This window comes from Tursiops truncatus, chromosome 7, assembly GCF_011762595.2.
Source record: "Tursiops truncatus isolate mTurTru1 chromosome 7, mTurTru1.mat.Y, whole genome shotgun sequence".
In the NCBI taxonomy this organism is placed as follows: domain Eukaryota; kingdom Metazoa; phylum Chordata; class Mammalia; order Artiodactyla; family Delphinidae; genus Tursiops; species Tursiops truncatus.
In genome coordinates, this window is record NC_047040.1 from 37,419,310 (window position 1) to 37,431,997 (window position 12,688).

The following is a 12,688-nucleotide window of genomic DNA, read 5'->3' on the forward strand; positions in this document are numbered from 1 at the left end:
TGCTATTTAGAGTGGCAGGCCAGTGCTGCTTACAGTGTGGTTTGCAGCCACCAACAGTTCACTTGGAATCTGTCAAAATGCAGTTCCTCAGGCCCTATCCCAGGCCTCCTGAATCAAAATCTCTTGAAAGAACTGGAATTTGTATTTTAATAAGCTGTCTAGGTTATTATAATGAATTTTAAATTTTGAGAAGCACTAGTATAGTGGAAGGAGGATTGCCAGTTCAGTAACTTATATAACCTGTTGGTCAAGTACTTAAATCTAACTTGGCATATAAAATTTTTAAAGTCTTTTTTTTTAATTTGGGGGGGAGGAGTATATATAACTTTCACCTAGGAAAAGAGATGAGGACCCAAAATTAGCAACATAAAGGTCTGTGGTCATGTTTGTAATAGCAGCAGTTGTAGCAAAGGGAGACTAGAGAATAAAATATAGTCATAGCATGAGTGAGTGCTTGCTGATAGTAGATCCAAAGAATTTGTAAGGTGGAACAAGTGTCTTGAGGAAAGTAGAATTTTGTCTAATTTCACTGCCTCCATTTTCTTTGGCCTTTTACAAATAGACAGTCTTACTAAGATCTTAGGAACTTCACTACAGTGTCTATAGTCTTCAGGAAACTCTAAATTGTATGTAATTTATATTTGTAATAATAATGACTTTGCTGATAATAATCTCAATTGTTAAGTTTTGTGTTTCATTATACTAGTATTAAAATCTGAATTGGTGAATTTTTAGTGTTCCTTATTAAACTTGTTTCTTTTTCTTTCATTTACCTTAAGCTAACAAAAGCTCTAAGGTAGTGAGTTTGAAAATATATATTTCAAATATACTTTAACATATGGAATTTTTTAAAGAACTTATAACATTCAATTTTTACTGTAACTATATATATGTGTTAAGATAAACATCTTCCATTGTTCAGAAATTACATTTTTAAATGTCAAACTGAACATTTCAATTATTACTATTTACACTTTGTTTTAGGTCCCAGTGTAATGCCAGCTGCTGGAACAATGTATCTAACAACTTCAACTGGATATCCTTACACTTATCATAATGGTGTTGCTTATTTTCATACTCCAGAGGTAGCTTCTGTCCCACCACCTTGGCCTGTAAGTAATTTCATTTTAGAAGGGTTTCCATCTATTACTATTAAATTTTTTATTTCTGAAATATTTCAACCACAGACAATTACAAATAATAACAGCCATGTAGCTACCACTCAAATTTAATAGAGGTTAACATTTTACCATATTTACTTAAGTTCTTTTAATAGGGGGAATAAAATATGACAAATTCAAGTAAACTCTCCTTGCCCCAATTATCTTACCCTCTTTTCCTCCTTAGAGGTTAACCAGAGTATCTTTTCTTTCCATTTTATATGTTTTTACTACAAATGTAGAGATAGTTAAACGATAGATACATAGTATTGCTTTAGGCGGTTTTTAAACACTATATAAATAATCTGGTTTTCCTAGTCAACATTATGTTTTTGAGATTAAACCATGTTGATCCTAGCATATCTAGTTCATTTATTTAAATTTTTTATAATATTCCATTGTATGAGTGTATATTCCCTAATGATGGACATTGTAAGTTTTTTCCTACAATCAAGACTACATTGAGGAAACTATACTCAATATTTTGTAATAACCTATAAAGGAAAAATTCAGAAAAAACATTTATATATATATGCATAACTGAATCACTTTGCTGTACACCTGGAACTAACACAACATTGTAAATCAACTATACGTCAATAAAAAAATTTAGTAAGATGAAGTATTTTCAATGCAGTTTTGATATTGCATGTACTCTTTTTAAATTGCTTGTGATTTTTTAAAATTTAACCATCGAGGTCCTATTTTTTATTCTAGTCAATTTGCATGACAATGTAGAATCAAAACTTCATCATTTTATATATAAATTTTATACGGTATTATTTAATCTTTTTCATTCTTTCTGAGTTTAAAAGTTTTATAACTGAATCAATTAATTTTTTCATTTTACTTCATCACTTAAAATTTTGCCCCACTAGGGATCTGATAACTACTCAGATTTACTTTCTGCTAGTTATTCCATGATTTCATTTTACTTTATACTTAAGTCTTTAATCCGTTTGGAGCTTTCTTGGGGTACATTCTATGGTCATATTCCACAAGTTCAGAGAATCACGTGTGGAGTTTTGTTTTGTTTTTTTTCTGAACAAAAATGGGCAGAAGACCTAAATAGACATTTCTCCAAAGAAGACATACAGATGGCCAAGAAGCACATGAAAGCTGCTCAACATCACTAATTATTAGAGAAATGCAAATCAAAAGTACAATGAGGTATCTATCACCTCACACCAGTTAGAATGGGCATCATCAGAAAATCTACAAACAACAAATGCTGGAGAGGGTGTGGAGAAAACGGAACCCTCTTGCACTGTTGGTGGGAATGTAAATTGATACGGCCACTATGGAGAACAATATGGAGGTTCCTTAAAAAAACTAAAAATAAAATTACCACATGATCCAGCAATCCCGCTACTGGGAATATACGCAGAGAAAACCATAATTCAAAAAGACACATGCACCCCAATGTTCCTTGCAGCACTATTTACAATAGCCAGGTCATGGAAGCAACCTAAATGCCCATCAACCGACGAATGGATAAAGAAGATGTTGTACATATATACAATGGAATATTACTCAGCCATAAAAAGGAACAAAATTGAGTCATTTGTTGAGACGTGGATGGATCTAGAGACTGTCATACAGAGTGAAGTAAGTCAGAAAGAGAAAAACAAATATTGTATATTAACGCATGTATGTGGAACCTAGAAAAATGGTACAGATGAACCGGTTTGCAGGGCAGAAGTTGAGACACAGATGTACAGAACAAACATATGGACATCAAGGGGGGAAAGCCACGGTGGGGTGGGGATGGTGGTGTGCTGAATTGGGCAATTGGGATTGACATGTATACACTGATGTGTATAAAATTGATGACTAATAAGAAAGTGCTGTATAAAAAAATAAAATTCAAAAATATTTTTTTAAAAAATGGGCAGAACCAACCCCTACTGATCTACATTTAGTAGGTCTGAGAGTGAAGAATATATATGTATGAATATAATTCTATAAATATAATTAATATATTGTTTATGATTATAATATATTGAATATACAAATATAATAAATACAATTATTTATTATAATACATTACCCCACTTAGAAAAGTTGCAAGTTGCATAACAGTAAATAAATAATAAACAGAGTATAAAATTTTTTTAAGCAGACTAAATCGAACATCTAGATTTTGTATGTATTGTGTGAGAGTTTGTCTAGGACAGTAATCTTCAAAGTTTTTTGCTTATATAGCCTCTAAAATTTTTTTGAAAAATTATGAATACTCTCATTTTTAAGTTGAAATCTAAAATTTACCATAATTTTAAATAATTTAGACATATTATATATTGTAGGTTTGCTTTAGATATATATTTTATAAAAGTCTGTAGCTATAGATTTCATTTAAGACTGGAAAATGTCCTACATGTAGTGATGGATGTTAACTAGACTCATTGTGGTTATCATTTCATTCTTTATATATGTATATAGTCATTATGTTATGCACCTGAAACTAGGATAATGTTGTATGTCAAATATCTCGCAATAAAAAAAAGGAAAAAAAAACGGAAATGCCTGCTCTATAATTCAGTTAACAAAACTAGTCAACCAAATAAAATTAACCAATCAAATAAAACTTACTCTCTATTAGAAAATTCTGACTCTATTTTTTTTTCTGACTCTATTTTTAAGTTCAAATAAATGAATTAATATGTATCCCTGTAACCATCTTGTAATTTATTTTGTTCCCTGGATATGAAATAAGGTACCATCTTCCCCTTAATATTTCTTATACAAACTCTTTTTGCTTTGCTCTTTCCTGTTTCTGAAGGGCATTGCCTTTTTGAATTGTCTGTTTGTTTGATGCTCTGTTAATGTTTACATTCCAGAACAAAGCATTATAGCAAGATCCAGAATGAGTGAGAGTGTGCCTTTCATAGTGAAGGGGAAAAGTGTTGTAAAAGGGGAGTTTTGAAAAGAAGAATCCATTGTACACAGATACATTCACAGACAGATCAAATCAGAAAGGAGACCATATGAAATATCTGAAAATTAATACTCTTAAACCTATTCATGCTCATGCACCACTGGAAGATTTTTGTGTTCTCTGACATTGGTCTAGGCTATGACATACGTGTACAAGTAGAATTTCACCTTTATAGACTATACACATCTTTGACTAAATGTTCCCAGATATCTTTCTAAAGTGTACTAGTATAAAGGTTAGATAACAGTTTATGAGAGCTTCAATTTCTCCATAATCTGCCAGTCCTTTAATTTACTAGATTTTTGTATTTTTGCCAATATTATTATGAAATGGTATCTTGTTTTACCTTTCATTTGCCTAGTCAGTGGTAAGATTAAACACATTTTCATATATTTATTTGCCATTTCAGTTTCTTCTATGAGCTGCCTCTTCATTTGTTTTGCCCATTTTTTCTGTTGGGATTGTTATCTTTTTCTTGAGTTCATTATATGAGTTCTATGGGTTGTAAATATGTTTTAATTTGTGGCTTGTCCATTAACTTTATGGTATTTTTTGTGATATACAAGTTTTTCGTTTTAATGTTGATAGATGTATTAATGTTTTATGGTTTCAGCTTTTAGTGTTTTTTTAAAAAAAATACTATGCTGTTGCTGTTTTTCACATCTAGATTTTAAATCTGCAGTTTACATATTGACTAATCCATCCTCTTCCACTGTTTTGAAATGAATCCTCTGTCAAATGCTGAGTTTCTGTGTGTGGAGTGTCTTTCTGGGCTCTCTGTTATGTTCCATTGGTGTATTTGTTTGCCCTGCCCAATTCTGTTTTAATTCCTGTTGCTTTATAATAAGTCTTAAAATCTGATAGGGCCATAGTCTTACTCGGTTCTTTAAGAGTCCCTCATCTATCCTTAAGTCTTTGCTTTTATAAATATAAATTTCATAATTCAGCTTGTTCAGCTCTGTGAAAAGCCTTAGTTTTTGTTAGAATTGTATTAAATATATAGATTAACTTGGGACATTTAGGCATAATACTGAATTTTCCCATTCATAAACATGATTTAGAGTTTCCATCCATCAATAAAATTTTCTTTCTCTGTAAAAAAAGTTTGGCATATCTTTTGTTTGATTTATTCTTAGGTACTCTGTAGTTCTTGTTGCTTTTATGAATGGTGTATTTTTTTAATCACACTTCCTAATAGATTGTGACTGGTGTGTAGTAATGCTTTTGATTTGTAAATGTTGATCTTTTATCAGTAACCCTGCCAAACTCTCATATAGGCAATCATTTAGGACTCAGAATACTTCTGTTTCTTTCTGCTCTTCTGTTTCTCATTTTTTCTCATCAAGTTATTGACTGGCAATGTCTCTGCTACAGTATTTATATGACACTTCTTCTTAAAAGAAGAAATAAGTTCAGTAACTCACTATTAAGCTTTATATGAGTATCTTCCAAAACCTACATATATATGTTAAGATACTCTTAACCTTAACCAAGGTTTCTCCACCTCAGCACTATTGACATTTTGGGCCAGATAACTGATTCTTTTTTGTGGGAGACTGTGCTGTACATTGCAGGGTTTTTAGCAGTATCCTAGCCTCCCTACATTTATGAAAACCAAAATATTACCAAATGTTTCCTGGGTGGGGGGATGGCAGAGTCGCACCTGGTTGAGAATTATTGCCCGAAGTCAATTAAGGAAGTTACTTTTTATTCTGTTTACTAAGAGTTTTTATCATGAAAGGGTATTGAATTTTAACAATGCAATTTCTGCATCTGCTTAGATTATCATTTTTTCCTCCTTTAATCTATTAATATAAATTACATTATTATTTTCTAATGTTAATCTGTGGTACAATTTTATTAGCACATGATAGTCTGAAAATTATGCAAAACTATGATACTTTTCTTCAGTTTTGGGGGGAGGGGTGAACATTAAAACAAAACAATGCAAATTAGATCCCATGTTAGAAACTAAATTTTAATTGCTATCATTAAAGCCTATTTTACCTATATTGTAATACAATTTGCCTGTTTTTCTAATGATCTGATTTTAAATAACCTATTTTGGGACTTCCCTGGTGGCACAGTGGTTAAGAATCCGCCTGCCGATGCAGGGGACAGGGGTTCAAGCCCTGGTCTGGGAAGATACCACATGCCGCGGAGTATCTAAGCCCGTGCACCACAACTACTGACCCCACGTGCCACACCTACTGAGGCCCACGTGCCTAGAGCCCATGCTCCGCAACAAAGAGAAGCCACTGTAATGAGAAGCCCGCTCACCGCAGTGAAGAGTGGCCCCTGCTGGCCTCAACTAGAGAAAGCCCATGTGCAACAACGAAGACCCAACGCAGCCAAAAATAAATTTTTTAAATAATAATAATAAATAAATAAATAACCTATTTTGGGGTTTACTCCATTTGAATAATCAAGTGTTACATGTACTTTTTTAAGACGTAATAAATCACCTGTAAATTTATTGGATGACTATCTCATTTAAATATCAAAATGATAAAATAGAATTTAACAAATTCTTCAATAAATAATGTATTTGCTTTAATTGAATGTATAACAAAGGAATAGGATGTTGATTATTCATAAATAGTGGGAAATTAGTGGCAAAATCAGATATGATTATTCATTCAGTTCTAAATGCTATGTAAACATTACTGCTGATCTCCACAATGGAAATAGGCAGTGTCACCTTAAGTCCAGCTGCCATTTTTCCTCTAAACATTCTCTTAGAACTATATTTTCATAATATTTGGACTAAAAGCAACTTTTCTGGTGGTGGTTTTAGCATTACTATGGAAATGAAACCACATGGAAGTAGAAATACTGTGATAATTTCAATAGACTTAAAGTGGAGTTGTAATAATATCAATAAGAGGTGGAAAAATGACATTTCCAATCATAAGCCATAAGTTGACTGGGTTTAGGTAACAATGTGAGATAAATTTCATTATAAACTATTTTAAAGAATCTTGCCTAAAATAATTTTTCTTTTTCTTTCCTCTTATAGTCACGTTCTATATCTAGTTCCACTGTGATGGTAGCTCAGCCCGTTTATCAGCAACCTGCAAATCACTACCAGGTAAACATTAAATTACAATGAAGATCTTCTTTGATACTTTCAGTCCTTTTTTGAGTAAGTTTCATTTTAATCTTTCTCATGCAAATACTCTCGTAATTAAAAAGAGGTAGTTAAGCCTTGATAACAGTGGCATTCTTCTTTTTTGATGAGGGATCTAAACAATGTCATACAAGAAGATGGACTGTTTACTTCCTTTTATCAAATGTAATGAGGTCAGTTTTGCTCCCCTGGTTAGCATAGAAATAATTCCCAAAGTAAGATAAAGATGTTGGACCACAAGCTGATATTTGTTTAATGCTACTGTGACCATTATGTCAGTTTAATAAGTATATATTAGAATAAGTAATAGATTATGGTTTATATTATGACAGCCCCTTTTAGTTAACCAACACTCTTTTCATTAATTCTTGTGGGAGACTGAGGGTAAGTGAACTCTAATGCCAGACCATTTTGGTGTTTTGTAGATAAAGTGTAATTGGAACACAGCCATATTTGTTTACATATTGTCTGTGGCTGCTTTTGTGCTGCAGTGGCAGAGTTGAGTAGTTGCAACAGAGATATACGGCCTGCAAAGCTTAAAATATTTACCCTCTGGCCCTTTACAGAAAACGTTTGCCAACTTCTTGTCTGTAGCATTCACAAATAATATCGCATTCCTTTATACCTTTGAACTAGTGGAAGAGACTTTATTTCTGGGGGGGGGGGGTTCATTTTAGACTTTTAAAATAGACCCACATGAAATGTTACGGTTACTGGAATTATTTTTAGTGTTAGACTAGGTTTTGGGGAGGTCACTTATTTTTAAATTCTGTTACTATGCTAAATATAAAATTATCTAAAGTGTTTCATTCACTTAGTAAAAATGAAAGTAACTTAATGGCATTTATTTAAAGTATATATGTAGGGACTTCCCTGGTGGTGCAGTGGTTGAGAATCTGCCTGCCAATTCAGGGGATATGGGTTCGATCCCTGGTCTGGGAACATTCCACATGCCGCATAGCAACTAAGCCCAAGTGCCACAACTACTGAGCCTGTGCTCCAGAGCCCATGCATCACAACTACTGAGCCTGCGTGCTGCAACTACTGAAGCCTGCACACCTAGAGCCTGTGCTCTGCAACCAGAAAAGTCACCGCAATGAGAAGCCCGCGCACTGCAATGAAGAGTAGCCCCCGCTTGCCGCAACGAGAGAAAACCCGGGTGCAGCAACAAAGGCCCAACGCAGCCAAAATTAAAAATAAATAAAGTATATATGTTGTGTGACTATTCCTAATTCAAACTTTTGAGAGGCCTCAAAGACAACATTAAGTACCAGGCCATTTAACATGACAAGCCAAAAGTTGTGAAACCAGTTTTGGGACCCTTAGCTTATTGCCCATCTGGAGCATGTGAAAGGATGAGGTTAAAAAGGGAGATTGGTAATGAGGGTTTTTTAACAAGAGAGTTGTTAGAGTGCTATGGCATTTCCCATTCTCCTCAACCAAGTGAAGGTGACTTCAGAGAATGACTAAGAGAGTTTAATATTTGTCCCCTGAAATTTGTGAGACAGTATCACTTAGGCGTGACCTCTCCTTAAAAAAAGGCCTGAAGAAGAAGCTGGAGTGGTCTATGGAGGCAGAGCCAGAAGAGAAGCGCTACGGTAGGAATGTGCTGCACATCTCACAGCAAGCAAAGGTTTATGTTTCCCAAGAGCAAGATACGAACCTCACAGAAGAGACTCTTTCCAAAAAACTTTAAGGTGACCCCAGGAGAGAAAAATATCTGTGTGAAGTAGAGTCCTAGAATCAAGGTCTAGATTTGCAGTCAGAAGTTCTCAGCAGGGAGATCACCAAAGGAACAAAGTACCTAACCAGAGTGTCAGCATTTGAAATCTGCCACACACCAAACAGTGATCTATCCTGATTTTTATCCAGGGGCAAGGAAAAACAGCTCAACACAGTGGTTTTTATTTGTTTGTTTGTTTTACCCTTTTCAGTTTATTTTTGTTGAAATATAGTTGATTTACAATATTATATTAGCTTCAGGTGTATAACATAGTCAAATTTTTTATAGATTATACTCCATTTATAGTTATTATAAAATATTGGCTATATTCCCTGTACTGTACAATATATCCTTATAGCTTATTTATTTTATACATAGTAGTTAGTACCTTTTAACCCCCTACCTTTATTTTGCCCCTCCCCCTGTCCCTCTCACCACTGGTAACCACTAGCTTCAACACAATGCTTTTAAAGTGCCAGGGATGAGAAAGACTAAAGTTGCTTTCTTTCTGCTTGCACCTTGTGGAGACCAGCTCCTCCTTCATTAATTGATTACATATATACATACATGACATAGATGTATTCTGAATAGAACTCTGATACAATTTAATTTTATACTTTGGCTCTGGTTTTCCACTTGACACAAATTATAAAATTGGAAGTATATTACCTAGATATACTCGGGAAAGATTTTTGTACCAATTTGTAACATAGTATTTTGCAATGTAAGAAATAATTTCACTTCACATATTTCTTTACAGTTATATATTTATTCATCATCATTCTGCCCTAAAAATTGCCACTCTGATAATATCTTCCCTTGCTCTTTCTTTCTACAAATTCTGAGATTGATAGTTTTATCAATTTTTGTTAGTCAATATAAAATAGATAAATAGTGAGAACCTGCTGTATAGCACAGGGAACTCTGCTTCACTTCACTGTACAGGAGAAACTAACACAATATTGTAAAACAACTATACCCCAATAAAAATTTTAAAAATTTACAAAAAAATAATAAATAAGCAGCATCCTTTAGCAAGCAAAACAGAAATTTTTGTTAGTCAAATCAGATAATGCCTGGTTCAATCAGTATTTATCTCCTTTGTATTTCTTACTTCATAAGTAGTTAGTGATTTTATTTATCTAACAAATCTACATATATGTCATTTTATTTCAGATTTTTTATTAAAATATTTTCTTAAGAGATTATACATTATCCTGCCTTTTTTAATATGGTATACAGAACATAGACCTCACGTTATCTTGGTCATCATTATAACACAGTGATGTAATCCATTAGAAATTGATGTGGTCAGCATGAAATTAACAGTTTAGATAGTAGATTCATGGTATCTTCTTTTTTTCTGTTTTTTTACTTTAATAATTAAAAAAAGCCTTTTTAAATGTGGAGAATAAGTTAAAAGTAAAACATTTATTATTAAGGAATAATACAACTAATTTAAGAAATAATAAGTCTATGTTCTATATTATCATCTTACAATAAGTACCTTAAGTAATTTGACCCTCTTTTTTTTAAATAACAGCTTTATTTAGATATAATTCACATACCATACAATTTATCGTTTCAAAGTGTACAACAGAGTGGTTTTTACTAAATTCACAGAGCTATGCAACCATACCACCAAAAAAAAAAGCTTACCCATTTGTAGGCATTCCCCTTACCCCTCCTCCCAGTCCTAGGCAACCAGTAATATACTTTCTGTCTTTATAGATTTGCCTGTTCTGGACATTATTTGGATATATACCGCATTTTGTGTATCCGTCTTACGTTGATGGACATTTGGGTTGTTTCCACTTTTCAGCTTTTACAAATAATGCTGCTATGAACATTCATGTACAAATTTTTGTGTGGACATACGTTTTCATTTCTCTAAGGTCTTATACCTAGGAGTAGAATTGCTGAGTCATATGGTATCTCTGTGTTTAACCTTTTAAGGAAGTGTCATACTTTCCAAAGGCTGCACCATTTTACACTCCCACCAGCAGTTTATGAGGGTTCTAATTTCTCCACATCCTTGCCAACACTTATTATCTACCTTTTTGATTATAGCCCTCCTTGTGTATGTGAAGTGATATCACAGTGTAGTTTTGATTTCCACAGCCCAAGGCTAATGATGTTGAATATCTTTTATATGCTTATTGGCCATTTTTGTATATCTTCTTTGAGAAAATGTCTATTCATATCCTTTACCAGTTTTTATATTGGGTTACTTACCTTTAACTATTGAGTTATAAGGGTTCTTTGTATATTGTAGATACAAGTTTCTTATCAGATTCTTATAATCTTATAAGTTTCTTATAATTTGTAAATATTTTCTCCAATATTGTGGGTTTATTTTCACCTCCTTGATGGTGTCTTCTGAAGCACAAAAGTTTTTCAGGTTGATGAAATCCAGTTTATCCTTTTTTTCTTTTGTTGCTTGTGCTTTTGAGGTCATAATTTTTTTAATTACCTGGTTCAAAGTCACAAAGATTTGCACCTATGTTTTCTTATAAGAGTTTTATAGTTTTAGCTTTTACATTTAGATCTTTGTTCCATTTTGAGTTAATTTTTGTATATGGTTTGAGGTGTAGGGGTCCAGCTTCATACTATCGCATGTTGATATTCAGTTTTAACCCTTGTTTATAATGTGGGTGGGTGTTTTTTTTTTTTCATTTTAGGCCCCTGCACAGTGTCTACCAGGTCAGTGGCAGTGGGGTGTTCCTCAGGTAAATATTAATTTTTTTCCTTGTTTTTGTGAAGACTGCCTGAATATTTAAGTCAGGAGAACTAGATTTGAGACCTTCCTCTTGTATTTATTAACTGTGATACATTTGGCAATTCATTTAATCACTTTATTTCTCAGCTTCCTCATTTGCAAAGTGGAAGTAATGATACTATATTGTTGAAAGTTTTCTCACATGATTTTTGTGATGGTCAAATAAGATCATGTAAGTGAAAGCATTTTATAAATAAGTGAGCGCTATGTAAACTGAAATGAAAATTTACTTCTTTTTACTATTAGTATTATTAGAAAATTTAGCATTTTTATAGCTTTACTTCAGATTTTGCTTGTTTTATTTATGCTCCTAAATAAATATTCCATCTCCCAACTTTTGATAACAAATAGTGTACCATCAAAAAGATTGTTTAATGATACGTCCCACTTCCATGGGAAGTCGGAAAGCCGAGAATAGACGTTTATGACAATTTAAATACTATAGGTTATATTATTACAACCTTTAATTGTGATCTTAATGATTATCTTAATTTATATATAAGGTTCTAAAGTGCTAAGAAATTTTAGTACTTGTAAGTGATAAAGTTATTAATAACATCTACACAATTGGAATTTATAACAACCCAGAGTTCCTGGTTTGTTGCTAAGATACTTCTGTTCTGTCTCTGAAAAACAACTTTAGGAAAATGTGAAACCAATTTCTCTTGTGTGTTGGGTAAGTCATTTGGTTTAATTGAAATAACCAATCCGATTTTAATTAGAAGTATGGTTTTGTGTTTTAGTCTCCTGCCTCTTCTGCTCCATTCTTACACCTGCAACCTTCTGAGGTTATTTATCAACCAGTGGAAATTGCACAGGATGGTGGATATGTTCCTCCTCCGCTGTCTCTGATGGAAGCTTCAGTTCCAGAGGTATGTGTTAGTCTCAAAGTAAGTTATCTATAACCACTTCCTCTTAACACTTATTTATTTTTCTTTTCTAAAGATATTTATTCAAG

At 33.0% G+C, this 12,688-nt stretch overlaps 1 protein-coding gene across 1 annotated transcript in view; it reads left to right on the plus strand.

Annotated features, from left to right (window-relative positions):
• BOLL (boule homolog, RNA binding protein) overlaps positions 1 to 12,688 on the plus strand; it is a 50,657-nt gene that overhangs the window by 8,728 nt on the left and 29,241 nt on the right. The window contains 6 exon segments of the mRNA XM_073807889.1: positions 985 to 1,112; positions 7,118 to 7,189; positions 7,340 to 7,367; positions 7,370 to 7,401; positions 11,633 to 11,680; positions 12,474 to 12,602. Coding sequence (XP_073663990.1) covers positions 985 to 1,112; positions 7,118 to 7,189; positions 7,340 to 7,367; positions 7,370 to 7,401; positions 11,633 to 11,680; positions 12,474 to 12,602 — 437 coding nt within the window.